Source organism: Sciurus vulgaris (genome assembly GCF_902686455.1).
Source record: "Sciurus vulgaris genome assembly, chromosome: 4".
In the NCBI taxonomy this organism is placed as follows: Eukaryota; Metazoa; Chordata; class Mammalia; order Rodentia; family Sciuridae; genus Sciurus; species Sciurus vulgaris.
The window spans coordinates 25,317,342-25,333,607 of NC_136464.1; the positions used below are offsets into that span (position 1 = coordinate 25,317,342).

At 44.9% G+C, this 16,266-nt stretch overlaps 2 protein-coding genes across 5 annotated transcripts in view; one reads left to right on the plus strand and one right to left on the minus strand.

The window, feature by feature from the left end:
• COL17A1 (collagen type XVII alpha 1 chain) overlaps positions 1 to 10,991 on the plus strand; it is a 51,177-nt gene extending 40,186 nt beyond the window's left edge. For all 3 annotated transcript variants that reach the window (XM_079136309.1, XM_079136307.1, XM_079136308.1), the window contains 15 exons: positions 125 to 151; positions 548 to 613; positions 914 to 964; positions 1,419 to 1,541; positions 1,959 to 2,096; positions 2,512 to 2,580; positions 2,975 to 3,115; positions 3,637 to 3,726; positions 3,818 to 3,928; positions 4,476 to 4,622; positions 4,909 to 5,277; positions 5,843 to 5,980; positions 6,207 to 6,269; positions 6,436 to 6,516; positions 6,826 to 10,991. In XM_079136309.1, the coding sequence (XP_078992435.1) occupies positions 125 to 151; positions 548 to 613; positions 914 to 964; positions 1,419 to 1,541; positions 1,959 to 2,096; positions 2,512 to 2,580; positions 2,975 to 3,115; positions 3,637 to 3,726; positions 3,818 to 3,928; positions 4,476 to 4,622; positions 4,909 to 5,277; positions 5,843 to 5,980; positions 6,207 to 6,269; positions 6,436 to 6,516; positions 6,826 to 6,878 (1,667 nt within the window). In that variant the 3' untranslated portion in view covers positions 6,879 to 10,991. The remainder of the gene's footprint in view (positions 1 to 124; positions 152 to 547; positions 614 to 913; positions 965 to 1,418; positions 1,542 to 1,958; positions 2,097 to 2,511; positions 2,581 to 2,974; positions 3,116 to 3,636; positions 3,727 to 3,817; positions 3,929 to 4,475; positions 4,623 to 4,908; positions 5,278 to 5,842; positions 5,981 to 6,206; positions 6,270 to 6,435; positions 6,517 to 6,825) is intronic.
• Positions 9,146 to 16,266, minus strand: part of SLK (STE20 like kinase) — a 62,988-nt gene continuing 55,867 nt past the window's right edge. For both annotated transcript variants that reach the window (XM_079136314.1, XM_079136313.1), the window contains 2 exons: positions 16,039 to 16,152; positions 9,146 to 12,741 (listed from right to left, as the gene is read on the minus strand). In XM_079136314.1, coding sequence (XP_078992440.1) covers positions 12,595 to 12,741; positions 16,039 to 16,152 — 261 coding nt within the window. In that variant the 3' untranslated portion in view covers positions 9,146 to 12,594. The remainder of the gene's footprint in view (positions 12,742 to 16,038; positions 16,153 to 16,266) is intronic.

Consider the following 16,266-nt stretch of genomic DNA (forward strand, 5'->3'; position numbering starts at 1 on the left):
CCACTTTGACCTGGTGGAAGGAGAGGCCGAGGAGCCCCAGGTTCTGCATCTGCTGCACCACTGGAGCCCCATCAGCTTCTCCATGTTGGTAGGTGTCTCACAGCTCTCTGCTTCCTTCCCTCAGGTCCCCCAGGCCCCCGAGGACGTCAAGGTACAGTAGAGCTGGCATCAAACACAGCCAAGAATAGGGGCAGGGCGGCAAGAGCTTTGAGTTCATGGGAAGTGCATTTGGTGCACATGAGCCAGAGTACACCCGAGTGTCTCCGTGGGTGGCTGAGTATTTGCGTCTGTGCAGGCAGCACAGGACACAGGTACTGACTGTCCAAAGCGGGAGTTGACCTAGCAGTCAGGGATCTTGGGGGCCTCCAACATGGGGTGGGTGGGGAGGAGAGTGAACCTGACTGTCCCCTCTCAGAGAGTCCCTCAGGTGAGCAAGGCCTCTGGGCAAGCTCAGTCCCAGCTAAGTGCTATGCTCCGCCCTGCTGAAGCTATGCCCAGGGCCTCTCCCAACCTGGCTGACCATACTGTGTGTGTTCTTGGCTTTCAGATTCCAGTTCCCTTGGATTCAATCTGCAGGGACCACCAGGTCCACCTGGCCCACAGGGACCCAAAGGTGACAAATGTCATTGAGGGTGTAGCCAAGAAGGTGGTGAGGAGTGGCCCCCAGATGCCAGCATGGAAGGCAACAAGTGCTTATGGGTGCTGAAGACTTAGGAGAAAAGTGAGGCAGAAGAGAGGACAGGCTGGAGGGAGACAGGGACAAGGACGTGGAGAGATAGTCTCTGCCCAAATGGAGCTCCTGGCATCATTACAGAACCAAGACTAAGAGACACGTGCTATGTGTGGTTGGGCTTAAGCAGGGAAGGCTTCCTGGAGAAGGGGACATAAACAAGGCTTCACATCTGGATTGCAGGTGATCCCGGTGTCCCAGGGGCTCCTGGCATCCCCGGAGGTCCCTCTCGAGGTAAGAACAAAATGTGACCCAAGTCCCTCACCCCTCCTTCAAATGAGGCTGGTCACTCCAGTGAGGACATCGATCTTTTGTTCATTAACTTAGCCACGACTCAGAATTGATTCAGTGCCTCCTTGTGGGGGAGGGTCCAGACTACAAGCTGTGGGGTGGGAGGAAGGACCTGTGCATAGTCCAAGGTAACTAACAGTGCCAGGTGACAAATGGGCCCTGGACTTATGCACCTATAAGTCAGAGAGGAGGGAGACTGTGAGGTGGTGAATAGGTTGCTGAAGGAAAGCGGGAATTTGGCCGGAAATGGCTCCCATCTCTGTGCCCCTCAAAGAGGTGGCCCTTCTCTTGGCCACTGTTCTATTTCTCCCACTGAGAAAGCCCCTCCCTCCTCAGGGAGCCTGGGTCCAACTCAGGGGCCAAGAAACCAAGTCGGGATGCTCTCTCTTCCCTGCAGGCGGATCATCAAGCACCATGTACATGTCAGGCCCACCCGGACCACCAGGGCCCCCCGGGCCTCCCGGCTCCCTCAGCGGCTCTGGCCAGGAGATTCAGCAGTACATCTCTGAGTACATGCAGAGTGAGTGGCTGGCCACCTACGCCCTGGGGTCTGAGTAAGGCAGCAGTGGCCAAGGGACGTGGGGCAGGTTGTGTGTGAGGCCAGGAGCACCCATGGAGTCTGGCCTACAGTTCAGTGAGTGCCCCACACCTGTCCACACGCCAGCCTCATCTTCACCCCCCAGAGGTCCACGCGCACGCCCGGCACACTTACATGTGTGCACTCCTCCAGGTCCTGTGCATGGATGGCTGATGGGGTCATGTTGGTCCACAGCCCTCACAGACCACCTGACCCAGCATGGGCCTTGTTTTCTCTATCCACACCAACGGAGCCCAGGTTCCCTGCTGGCCCTGCTTTGGGTCATGTGCAGGTGGGATGGGCATTTCAGGTCTCCGTGGGGAGGACTGGCTTGACTTTACATCATTCCTTTGTTGGCAGGTGACAGCATTAGGTCTTATCTATCTGGAGTGCAGGGTCCCCCAGGCCCACCGGGTCCCCCAGGGCCTGTCATCACCATGACAGGAGAGACTTTCGACTACTCAGAGCTGGCAAGCCACGTCGTGAGCTACTTGCGGAGTAAGCCCGTCCCTACGTCCTGTCTCAGTCATCTTCCTCTCAGGGGTCCATTCCTGTCCCCCGAGTCTCATCTCTTACTCCTCTGTTTGCTTAGCTCTTGTGAGCATCTGACCAGTGTGGTCCTAATTGTAGACCCTTCCTGGCTGGCTCATGAAAAGGAACCCTTCATATTGGCAGTATCTGGAAGGAGTTAGACTAGACCTCATTATGAAAAACAAACTGCATTTCTTACCAAAATAATAATAACAATGATAACCACAATTTGGAGTTTTCTGCTGCTTTCTAAATGACTGCCATACCTCCGTTCACTCATTTCCCTCAGAGATAAATGACTGGTTGTCCAGGTAGTTCAGGTCTGGATACACAGGGTCTGCTTCAGGACCAGAGTAGGTCACCTGACATCTTCCTCCCACAGCTTCAGGGTACAGCATCAGCTCCTCCTCATCCTCCATCTCCTCTGAAGACATCCTGGCTGTGCTGCAGCGTGAGTCACCTGTGGGGGATGAGAGGGTGGGACCGTCCTTGCCCTCTCCTGACTTCACTGTCACACACACCTTTGTGAGGGTTGCAAACAGGAAGCAGTCCTTTGGAAAAAGGAGCTGCCAACTCACTGTGCCCCTCTGCTTGCTGAGACACAAATGACCTGGAGAGTGGGTGGTGAATCTCCCCTCTCCAGACAATGCCAGGCAAGTGGGCACGGGCCCCTTCAGGTCCCTGGAAGCTTGCTGACCCGACTCCCAACACACACACACTGTGTGGGCCGGACAGCCCAGAGCTCACAACTGTCACCAGGACCCAGACTGTGTCTCTGCAGACTGTGGCTGAGGGACCCTTGGCAGCGTGGGTCCACACTAACCTGCACATCCTCTCCTTTCCAGGTGAGGAAGTGCGACAGTACCTGCATCAGTACCTGACGGGCCCTCCAGGTCCTCCAGGGCCACCAGGAGCTGGTGGAGATGGGTCCCTCCTGTCTTTGGACTATGCAGAGCTGAGCAATCGCATCATCAGCTACCTGTCGAGTGAGTGCCCCGGCTCCCGGCCTGCCCTCTGCAGGCAGGGTGGTCAGGGAGGGCCTGAGATGAGAACAGGGTGTTGACCCTTGCTGAGATGGCCCAACTGACCCCTCCTGCCGGGCTGCAGCACCCCAGTAGGGGGAGCAGCCTTCAGAACTGTTCAAACCTGTAGTCGCAGAGCAGGTCAAAGAGCGTGGTGAGGGAAGCCAAGACGAGCGTGGACTTTGCACTGGGCATGTGTGCACAGCTCACACAGGTGCGCGTGCACACACATACACTCTCCCAAAACCCCAGAATGACACTATGGACAGCCTGCCTGTCCACTGTGCCTCCTCCTTTGATGGCATTGCACAGGAGTGTCTCCATATTAGTCCTCTCTCCTCTCTTCCTGCCGCCTCTTCCGCCCCTTCTTGGACCCCACATCTGTCCAGATTGCTGTGTGTCTGACATCCTCTCTGACAGGGCGTTTGCATTTGTCTTCCTCTGCCTGATCTGAGCCCATCACAACTTGGGACTTTGTTCCCCAGGTTCTGGGATCAGCATTGGGCTTCCTGGCCCCCCAGGGCCCCCTGGCCTCCCGGGAACTTCCTATGAGGAGCTCCTCTCCTTGCTCCGAGGTAAGGTCAAGCAGTGGCATCTGTCCATGTGGTTTGGGACAGAGGCACAGCCCTTGGTCCCAGCTGTGACTGCCTCCTCTTTGTGTCTCAGGGTCTGAATACAGAGGCATCGTTGGACCCCCGGGTCCCCCAGGGCCACCTGGGATCCCAGGCAATGCGTGGTCTAGCATCAGCATGGAGGACCTCTCTTCTTACTTGCACAGTAGGATGCTGGCAGCAGGGAGGGAAAGGGCAGAGGACTGCAGCCCGGCCTTGGGGCACCCATGGGTCTTAGCAAAGAAAAGTCACGGACAATCAGATCTATTCAGCAGTCACCAAGTCCTCCTGGAGCACATGCAGGGCAGGGTGCTGGGGCCCTTATGTGAGGGGCCCTCAGCCTTGGCAGTGGGAGAAGTAGAGGGAGAAGCTGGGATGGACAGAGTTCCCAATTCATGGGCCAGCCTGTGGTTAGGGCCAGCCCGGGGGGCTCCATTGCTCAGCAGTGAGGAGCTGGGAGGAGGGAACATGACTTGGGTTGAAGGAGACTCAGAGTTGGGGGTGGGAGGGCCAGGCAGGAGCAGCCATTCCCAGCTGGTGTCAGGGCAGGGGCCGCCCAGGCCGCCTGTTGTTCCCTCCTCCTGGCATCCAGGAGGCCCAGCCTCCTCTCCCCACCTTTCAGAAGGGCTCCACAGCAGGCCCTGAGGCCTGGCTGAGAATTCAGCTTTCTCCACAAAGTACCCTGACCTTTCCCTTCCTTTCCTCCCACTCAGCTGCTGGCTTGTCATTCGTCCCAGGCCCTCCAGGCCCTCCTGGGCCCCCAGGTCCTCGAGGGCCCCCAGGTGTCTCAGGAGCTCTGGCAACCTATGCTGCTGAGAACAGTGACAACTTCCGGAGTGAGCTGATTAGCTACCTCACGAGTATGTGCCCTAATGCGCGTATCCCCCACGCCCATTCCCCAGACCTTGCTTGTCCCTGTAAGTGGAGTGGCAGGTGGTTGAAGGAGCCTAGGAGGCAAACACCAGGGAGCCCCCAGGCAGGGAAAGCCCCTTTCTTTCCTTCCAGCGACCTCCTGCTGGTGTGCAAGGACCTTGAAGTTCACCTCAGGTCATTAAAGGGTGGTCAGACCCCAGGAGAGACCGTCTAGCTCCCAACTCGTTTAGTCCAAAAGCTGAGCTCCTGCTCAGGCAGCTTCCTTTCCCACAGGCCCTGATGTGCGCAGCTTCATCATTGGGCCCCCAGGCCCTCCTGGGCCACAGGGACCACCTGGAGACAGTCGCCTGGTGTCACGGGATAACTCCTACAGTTGGGGCCACAGTTCTTCCTCCAATCGGGGCACCTCCTACAGTTCTTCAACCAGTGTTGGAGGAACCAACGGAGGCTCCCTGGGTGAAGGTGGAGCCTTTGGCACAGGAGATGGGGGTCCCTACGGCACTGACATCAGCCGAGGTGGGGGCTACAGAGCGGCATCAGAAGGCGGCACGTATGGCAGCAATGGCGAATCGCTCCGAGCTGGCTTTGCTGGAGACCTGGATTACAATGAGCTGGCTGTTCTGGTGTCAGAGAGCTTGCAACGTAAGTAGGGACATGGGCCTCGGTGTGGAAGCTTGTGAGCATCTCAGCTAGGCCCCAGAGACCAGCGCTCCCATTTTTGAGCACTCAGGCGGTGAAGACAGGAATTCTGGAATCAAATGGGCAGGGACCGAAGACAGGAGGCCCCATCCTAATTTTCAGCCAGCTCGGTGTAAGGGCCCCCAGAAATGGAACCTAAGCCTTGGGGAGCAGAGCACACTGGGCTCTTGGTACTTTGCTTTCCCAACACCTAACCTGTCCTGGGTCCCAGGAAAGTCCTAAGGAGCATGACGGCTTTCTGCTGGGGCTGAGTGGAGGTGGACAGCTAAGAGGCCCTTTCTCCCTGAGGCTGATCAGCACAGACACAGTTGTGCAATCCAAAGGCCTTTGAGGAATGCCCACAGCAGGCAGAGACTGGTGCCAGTCACACAGGAGGATACAGAGGAAGTCTGCCTGGCTTGTCCCTTGGGATAGCTGCATTTAGCTTAACTGCTTTGGGACTTAAACAATCTGCGGGTGTTGCACTGACTGTGGCAAGTGATCCTGCACTGTGCTCTGGTGTTTCCAGGTCAGGGCCTGCTACAGGGAATGGCCTACACTGTCCAGGGCCCACCAGGGCAGCCTGGGCCCCAGGGACCCCCTGGCATCAGCAAGGTCTTCTCTGCCTACAGCAACGTAACTGAAGACCTCATGGACTTCTTCCGAAGTAAGGCCATCCCCGCTGCTTTCCCAGTACCCACCCTGTGGCAGTGTCTCACGTGGGTCTGCTCCACAGACACCAACTCATGAAAAACCTTGAGATACTGAAAATCAGATAAATTTTAAACTTCACTTCCTCTTCCAAATGCAGACTCCTTCGCTGTGCATCAGTATTACTTTGAACAAATCACCAGACCTCCCCAGCTTCTAAGCCAGTTTTTCCCCCCTTGCAGCTTATGGAGCCATTCCAGGACCCCCTGGGCAGAAGGGAGAGGTGGGCACCACAGGACCCAAAGGTAAGTGGTGGCAGGGAAACAGCCACCAGGAGCTGTGTAATGACAACCTCTTGCTGAGAAGCAGCCACCTTGCTGCCACGATGGGTACCTCTGCCAATTCTCAACACCCACCCCCCACAGGCCTGTGCACTCTGCATTAGTGTCACGCTTCCTTCTACACTTCTAGGTGACAGAGGCCCTGCTGGACCACGAGGCCTTCCTGGGCCACCTGGCCCTCAAGGGCACAAGGGGGAAAAAGGAGACAAAGGTAAATACTGGGGCTGATGTTCTGGAGTTTCTGGAGGGTGGGAGGTCTGTGCTCAACAGAGTGCCAGGGCAGCACCACCAAGAACACAACTGGCATAATAGGGAGGAAGAAAAGGAAGAACCAGTGCAGGGAGAAGAGGAGAGCGGAGCTGGTAATGAAATAGGGTCAATGATATAAATGAATTCAAAGTCTCACAAGAGAGTTCATCTTTGAACCATCTTTGCAGAAGTCAGTCACCATATTGCACAAGTTTAGGTCCCCATAAACCACAGATACTTTTTAACTTCCTTCTTACCTCCTAACTTTCAGGTGACCAAGTCTACATTGGGCGGAGGAAGAGAAGTATTGCCATCAAACCATGAGCTGGACTTGGCAGAGCAAACCCCTGGACCCATTCTTGAAATGCATATGGACCCCTATGTCCAATTCTCTCCAGAGGGTGAAAACTGGAGCCTGTCCATGTCCTCCTGACACAGTCACCTAGCAACCCTTTAGTCTGAACAAAAAAATTCAGGCAAAGATACACAACCTGCAACAACTTCACTGGTGGACTTTAAGAATAGCTGCAACATTTTAGGATGAGACTTACTTCCCTGCTGTCTAGATCCGAGCTCCTTGGCTTCTTTAACACTTAGTTCAAGCCCCTATCTAGGAAAGTCATTACATAAGCGTTGGCTTGCGAGTCTTGGAGCTTTCCCTAAAAATGAGCTCAGAAATGGAAGATAGGGATGGGGTGCCTTCCTGGAGGTGACACTTGGTGGGAGTGTCTTTTGGTTATTGTTGCAAAATTGTGCTATTATTAGCTCCTTTCTCCCATTTGAGAGGCAGAGAGTTGGCCAAGAAGAGACTTGCAATTGAAAAAATTAAGAAATCCACTTCCCCTGCGGGAGGTGACAGGGTTTCTAATGGTTATATGTGCATATATATGCAGGTCAGATCCCCACTTGCTTAGGGAGTTTGATTATAGCTATGAACTGCATCCACAGGCCCCTGCTAGGATGTACAGATGTTATACTCAACTAGACTGTAGCAAATAGGACAAGAGGGGCAATGGGCAAGGAGGGGCAAGAAGGAGAAGGCAGAAATAGAATACCTGAAGCTGGAGAAGGATGGCTTTCGCTCACAAACATCACCTCTGTTCTGCTCTTAGGAAATGGGATGGCGGGGGTGGGGTTGGTGCAGTTGGTTTTTAAGCACTTTTCACTGTCTAAAAACATTTGTATGTGGTCTATAAGATGAAAAATCATTTTAATGTAAAATTTTCAATTAAAAAGTTTTTTCTTTTTTAATATGTCTAATATGAACCATCTGAGCAAAGATTTTAAAAATATATTCTGGGTTAATTGGGTCTCACAGCTTATTATAAACACAAGCGAACAATACAAGTTGTACTTTGGGACACAGCTTTTGTCATTTTATTAAATTGAGCTCCTTTAAAGACAGGACTTCATCTATAACTATTAACTCAACCTGGCATATTATAAAGTACCTGAAAGTTTTCCTAAAGGATGGGTTACTTGAAATAAATACATATGCACCAAAGAGCAACATTATTTGCAATTAATGCAGTGATTTATCCTGATGCAAAGGAATTATGATTCCAGGCCAGAAATATATGCAAAATCAAAACACCTATTTAGGGAAGTTATACAAATATCAAACATCCCAAGAAAATGTACATAAAATCAGATAATCCAATCCAAAGAGACTGTACTTCTTGGCCAACTTGTTAATTTGTTACAAGCTGTGAATTCTGACTACTGGATAATAAAACATGGGGTTAAATTAAATCTACTTCTAAACCTCTCCTCTTCTAAAAGACTGAATTATTTTTTACAATAGCCTCCAAGTATTACATCCCCTGTAATAATGATTCTTATTTTATCAGACATAGGACCTTTTCTCTTATTACTAGACTTACTTTACTAAGACATCCAAAAGTCTTCATAGAATTCTATGTCCAAGTGAAATGTGCCCAAGTCCAAACATGGTACTTTCTCTGGACAAAACCCAGGAGGAGGAAGTGCAGACATGAGAAACGGCCTCCAGTGGACAGCAACAGCACTGAGCCTCCTCTGTTTTATTTTTTTAAAAAATCAAGATTGAGCTCAATAGTTCAATAATGTTCTTAGATTAGAAAATGACAAGCTGTGCCCCCCTGCAGCCAAACTGAAGACTTGCCGGGTGTCTACTGAATCTTGATGACTGTATGAGTGATGAATGACAGAAAGAGGTTATTTTAACAGATGTGAGGTCATATGATTTGTAATGCTCAGAAAAATAATCCATTCCAAGTGGGGGTAGGTAAAAATGTGTATATACATGTTGATGAAAATATTTTAAGCACCCCCCAAAAAGGGGTTTGCATGCTAAAGACACCCACCAGCAAGTTACCAGTAAAATTTATATTTGTGAACGTGTGCGCACGTGCGCGTGTGTGTACACATTGATGGCTAGGAACACTAATAAATCTGGAAGGTCAAAAGACCCAGAGGAGGGCAAACTTGAAAATATAACTAGGACCAAAGAAAGAAAAGTTGCAACATGTTCTTACACAGGACAATCTAGTTTCAAAGAACCTCAAAGCAAAAAATAAAAATTAAAAAAAAATTTAAAAAACTAAACAAACTGCTTCTCAAAATAGATTAAGAAATAACTTTATTTTTCATTTGTCAACCCCATGATTGATTGAAAAGACATGTTGATCCCAAATAGATAAGAGGCATAATCTAAAAATTCTTTCTGGAAATTCAGCTTGTGAACTTATTACACTGCAAAAGATCACAGAAAGAAAGCTGCAGCCAACATTTAAAATTGATAAAACACTCTATTCCAAGCCTTGCAGCAGAAATTCTAAAGCGTTATCAAAACCATGTCAGCCATAGTATAGAGGAACAATAGAGGCATTAACTGTTGCACCTTCAACATAAGAAAAGCATTTAAAATATCATCCCATTTCCTACAAAAGATCATTTCCCAGAAAAGAAGTGATTTACTTAATCAGAAGACATTTAGAACTGAACTCTCTTCTTTGCACTGGAGTTCTAGGTTCTGCTTTAGTCAACAATATCCCTAGCTAATAATTTAACCGAATTTGGCTTCTTAGAAGAGTCTTTGTCATGTGAGCAGTGTGGAATGGGAAAAAGTGTGTAGGTACAAAAGAACTGGAAGAATACAAAAAACAGTCACTTCTGAAACTTGCTGATGCTCAAGAAATCAGAGCCCCTCAAATAAAGAGGGTCTCATATGCCTGAGAGCTTTGTGCTTAAGGAAACACTACTTAGAGGTAGCTCTGGTTCTGGTTTATATTTAATTACAATTTGCTGTATCCTGTCATAGGAGGATTCCAATATTTTCAAAAAAGTAAAAGCACTCTAAATTTCCTTCTTACCCACCCGAGAGCTTCCCCATAGAAAGGGTAAGAAAAAGCTTAATGTGACTCCATCTAGAATAGCAGCTAATTCAGCAATCCATAGCCTATGGACTGACAGGACTAAGAAAAGCAGTCCAATGCCCCACACTGCAGGAGCTGGACCTGCAGAAGTGTGGAGGTGTGGTATGTCCACAGTGTGCATTGACGAGGGCGGGGGTGACTGTTCAGGATGCACTTGTGGAGAGTTGTTTTTATGCACTTCATAGCACATTCGACCTCAGGAACAAAACAAGTCAGAGATGGATTTGACTGTACTCTGATTTCAAAAGTCTGTGCCCCTCACCCACTCCTCTACACTTCATACAAGAAAGATGGATCACTAAAATCTATTTAAGGCCTTAACAGAAAGTGGGCAGGTATGGGTACAAGTATCATAACAAAACACTTTTGTAAAGATTTCTATAACCTGAAGAATTAAAATGAATGTTTCCTCTCTACATATGTATCACTGTATAGTCCTGCACCCACACAAAGATGGTCATGTATGAAAGGGAACTCAGTATGAGTCCAAAGAGCATGTTTAAGGGAGATGAAGAGCTGAGGATAAAGAAGAGCTGGAAAAACCCAGCTCTACTCTGAGCCTCTCTCTGGATTCAATACTATGAATGTCAAGGTGAAAGGAATAGAAAGACTCAAATATCCAGACCAAATGAGATCTGAAATTATTTAAGTGATACTGAAAAAATGCTCATTGCCTGAAGTATTTCTTTGTAAAAAGCCAATAAACTGAAAAATTTCAAAGGAGAAAAGTGGTATAAGAGCTTTTCTTCCCTCTCTCATTTCACAAAAATCATTAAATACACTGGGCAACATTATACCACTATTTTTATCATAACAATATAAACAACTTCCATCATCATCTTGAATATTACTTTATAAAGATATATTTTTAAAGGCTTTCAAAAGTTTTCAACCCAACTTGAGACTAAAGCATTAAGTTTTGTATACAGTAACACATTCATATGATAAGCGTATGAATTTACAACCATACATAATATATGTGTGTGTGTGTGTGTGTATATATATATATATATATATATATTTATATAAAAAAAACAAACTTGACCAGAAGTTAAGGCTACCTATGAAGTTTGTCCAAGTAAATTATGTCTGTCAAAACAATTATAAAATTAAAATTCCACATGCATTTTTAAATCATATAAACCACTGATAAAATAAAGTTCAGCATCCAAAGTTTTCAATTTAACTGCAAGAAAGTGCTACAGACATTTACATTTTCTTGATACGAATCAGTGTTCCCACAATGTTACATTTAAATGTTTCTCCAGCCTCAAAAGTAGTATAACTGAAAACTGAAATGTTTACAATTTGGTACCTAGCACTCTTAAAAGAGAATAGGTTGCAAATGGCAGGCAGAGAGCATCATTTACAAATGTGCTATCTCACGCACCAGAGGACAGTTCATAACACTGTTTGACCTGACACATGGTTGAAATCCTAGGCCTCAAAAGGGACCAAGAGTGCACATTTCATTAATAATTATACATACCAGCAACCACGATAGAGGGGCTTTTCCCACTCAAAGTAAATAATTTAAACATGGAAAAAAATAAAACCAAATGTAAGTAACCTCATTTCAAAACAACAAAGAGTAATTTCTGATGTGTGCCTAAATATTTAACACAAATCCTTTTTAAAAAATTATTCAGAACAAATTCTTTTAAAATTAATTTCAGAAAATATATTTATAAATACAACCCAGAGCCTATAGGCCTCTAAGTTTTAAAGAACAGAATTTGCTAAGATGTAGAGCTTTTAACCAGCTCATGTATCATTTTTGGAAATAAACTAGGACAACTAAATCTATATTTTTAATGTACTTTTATATTTCCAATTTGCATATTTAACAGCTACCTTTTTTCATCTTTCCATACTTTGTACAACATATATTTTAGGATAAAATTTCTATTAAATGGTAATAGGAGCAAGATTTTTTAAATAATAACATTCAGTGCTAAGGGTGTTTTGTCCCTGATGATCAAAAAGATTTTTTCAGTGATTGAAATTTAGTGTTTTAGGCACTATCTTAATAAAACTAGCACCTCAATTATTAGCTCCCACCTAAATAGGCAATTTATTCAAAGAACTTTTTAAGGTTTGTTTATGTTTGATGATGAAATATATTTATTTACTAAGTCAACAGCAAATTTTGAGTAACTTGTAGCTTTTTCATAAGAGCTGATTCGTCAAAAGAAAATTATTCCAACTCTCTACAATAGAGTTTCAACTATACAATGCAGGCATCACTGAGAAGATAGGTCAGGTAAAAAGGTATTTATTAATACTTGTGATGTAACAGTTTTATTAATAACTTTAAACATTATTTCTCTAACAGTTTTTCGGTAACAGTGTCTAAAGAATACAATATTTTAGGGATATACAAAATCACCTTAGGGAATTACTGCAAGATGCTACTTTGCCAACATGGCCTAGCATCTGTCTTAGTTCGTTTTCCCTTCATCTTTGCTTTAAAAAAGCAAGCAAACAACAACAACATAAACCACCTAGGAGGTGAGGCAGGTGATTGTCTTCATGAGCTATTTGATATAGACTGTGACAGAAGATGAAGAGAAAAGAGTGACATATTTAAAAAGCCAAACCCAACCACAGAATGCTTCCCATTGTTATGATCCAGTGGAATGCAAGCTAGGAATAGGATAGAACTTGGAAATCCGGCTCTGTGTTGATGGGTTAAGGCATTCTGACTCCCCAGTCATTTTAAAGAACACTTCCTGTTCCTGCAGTTTCCTGGCAAACTCTTCTTCCAGTGTCTTAAAAAGGAAGGGACAAAGAAATTATGTGTTGGTATCATATTGTACATAGAATTTACTCTGACAGCGAAGATAAAACTGCTTTCCCAAAACACTTTCTCTGTATACTAAGGAAGACATGACTGTTCAATAATTAAAAGATCATTAGCTTTGCACAGCCCCATGTTCAAGACTCAGGTCAGTCACATGAATGGAAACTTGGATTAATTACTTAACTTCTCTAAATTACTGAATCATTTCATTCCTCTGCTGTACAATATCACCTACCTTACTGATCTTATGTGAAGATTAGATGTGATAATGATGCACTTCACACATACTAAGCACTCTAATAGATAAAACCTATTACTAGCTATTATCTGTCTCTCTTATATGCACTTACCATTCCCTACTTTTTGTGTTATTAATGTGAATAATTTTCTTCCACAATGGATTACAAGCTGTTTAAAGGTAAGACTGATCTTTACATCCCCATAACAGAGCATAAACAATAAGTGTGTGATAAATGTCTGAATTCATTGTAACTTAATCCCAAATGTGATGATTATTAGTTTAGGACTTTGGGAAGTGACTATGCCATGAGGGTGGAGTCCTCTGTGGGAGTAAAGCCCTTACAAGGGGCTGGAGAGTTGAGAGGACACAACGAGAAGTCAGCACTCTGCAACCCGCAAGAGGGCCCCCACCATAACCTGACTCTGCTGGCACTCTGATCTTGGACTTCATAGTCTCCAGTCTATAGTATTTTGTTATAGCAACCTGAATGGACTAAGACAGGTATCAGTGACTGTGGACAAATGATTTAGAGACAAGTGCGATTACAGAAAAAATATGGAAGAATACGAGGTTTCTCAGAAGAGGTGAAACACAAGCTTGGTCACGAAGGAACAGTTAGAAGTTGATAGGCAGGACCAGGAAGGCATGCCAAACAGAAGAAGCTAAAACAATGACACAAAGTCAGGAAAACTGTGGAACCGGTGTGAGGAATGGTGATTCTACCATGCTGGAGCACGTACAAACAAAATGGTTAACTGGGACGGAAAGCTAGAAAGGCTGTGGCCCAAGTGTGATACTATGAAGGCTCCAAAATAAAAATGAGGCATTTATATTATACAATGATGGAACTGAAGATTTATTAACACCACTATGACAGTTTCAGAGATGTTTTTGAGGATACACTGATGATAGCATGCAAGTAGGAAGAAAGGGAAAGAACTAGATGGCACAGGGCCCATGAGGATACTACTAAACAATTTCAGCAAGCAATAACACAGCAAAGGAAAAGAGAAGAAATATTATTAAAACAGCCAAAATTAATTGGCATCTGATTGAACGTGGAGTATTACAGAAATGAAATCACTTCAGATTTCCAGTCTGAATGTCAATTAAGAGAAAGGAGTGTAGGAAATGCAGAAGAATGGTTGGAGCTACAGGGATGAGGGAAAGGTAAGATGTTAAGGAGGCAAAAGGATGCCAAGTTTGGTTTGATATCTGCTAAATACTTGTCTACTGACATTCTTTATTCAAGTTTGCCAGGTACGTACTAGTCACTTACAACATACCAGGAACTATTCTAGCAGCTGAGTATGTATTAGTGAATGAAGAGATGATTTCCCAGCTTTTAAGGAGCTTATATTATTCTGGAAGAAGACATAACAGACAAATTCATCTGGAGACGATAAATATTACAAACAAAAACCAAGAAAGAAGAAATACAGGATATTTGAGATGGTAAGACAGTGATCAAAAAAAGGACCCACTGATAAAATGATACTTGAATAGAGGCCTGAATGAAATGAGGAGAAACAACATCCAGATAAAAAATGGTAGCACGATGCTCAAACTGATAATAAAACCAATGAACAACAACATATTACTTTCTTAACTTTCTTAATAATCCAAATTAGGTAGATAGTATCAATCTCATTTTTCACATAAGGGAAACTAGACCTACAAATATTAAATGACAAAATTTATCAGTGTCAGTACTGAGATCTGAACTCGTACCTGTATGATTTTAAGAGCTCATCCTGCACAACTCTATTATTTTAGCTTTGGAACTGTCCTTAAATATGCAACAGCTGAGCCTATGACATACAATATCATCAAGGGAAAGAACAGAAATGGTAAAACTGGGACACATCTATGTTTTAGGAGATTGTAAGACAAAAGGTAACAAAGACCACCAAAAAATAGACAAAAATGTCACAAAGACCAGGTGAGAGAATTTTTTTAAATAACATTTTGATGAAAATAGATACAGTCAGAGAATTTAATTAGCAATTCACTCATGACCACTGTCAACAAGATCTATGAGGCAGAAGCCAGACTGCAAGGAGTTAAAAGTAAAACTGAAGACAAAGTACTTGTTACTGTTTGCTCTCCTAACCTCTGGAGTTCTGAACCAGCAGAATGTACTACTTTTTTCAAAAGACTTAACAACAAATAAAACTTAAAAACCACACTCTTAACTGATTTTATGAACCTTTGGCACATAGTAGGGGCTAAATATACATTTCCTTAATTGATCAGAAGAATGGAACAAAGGAGTGACTGACACATACAGCAAGCAGGAAGGCCAAAAGAAAATAAGTTTAAGTTTGAAGGCTAATGAAGAGATAAAGCTCACAGTAGGGTAACCAGAATTGAAATGGTTAGCTAGTGAGACCAAGGCCACCAAGTACAAACAAGAAAGGAAGGAGGAAGAAGGGAAGCCATTCCTATTTTCCTAGATTTTAAATTTACACAGGACACAAGGACCTTAGTCAACCTGAACCTGTTCACAGTGTCATTGCTCCTTTCTCCCTTTTCTCCCTCCCTAATGCCCCCACACAGACACCCCAGCCCCCACATCCTCCAATGACAGGAAATCACTTGAAATCCTCTGTACACATCACTTTTGTTCATTCTTTTTTCTCTAAGAAACTGTCCCATTTCACTCCAATCTGCCTATTCACCTTGCAGGCTCTTACTCTCCCTCCAAGACTCACGTGTCTTATAAGACACCTCATCTCCACAGCTTTCCCTGATTCTCCAGGAAGATTGAAGCACTCCTCTTTCTTTGCTTGTACATTCTGCTCCCTCCCTTGTACCTTGTACTTATCTCTTTCAGAATAATCCCACGAATTTAAATTTGCTTGTTACTGAAGTCTGAACCTTTTGGAAATAAGGACTATGTCTTTTCAGAAATCACCATCTCCTGTCCCTGACACTGTCCCTGACACATAGTAGGCAAAGAGCCAACAGCTGGGTGATGGATGAGTACAAACATAACATTTTAAGTAAAGCTTTTACAGTTACCTTTTTCCTAGGCCTCAGTTTCTCTCTCCATTCCTTTAATTCTTGGCTATGTTCTTCATCTAACTCTTTGAGTTTCTGAGTCTCATGCTCAACCAATAGGTGGCATTTTTCATTCTGAAAATAAAGTTTGGATTTAAAACATCGTAGATCAACCAAGTAATTTTTCACAAATACAATTGTCTCCCAAAATAATAAATTATTCATCATCAAGCTACTTAAGTTCAAATT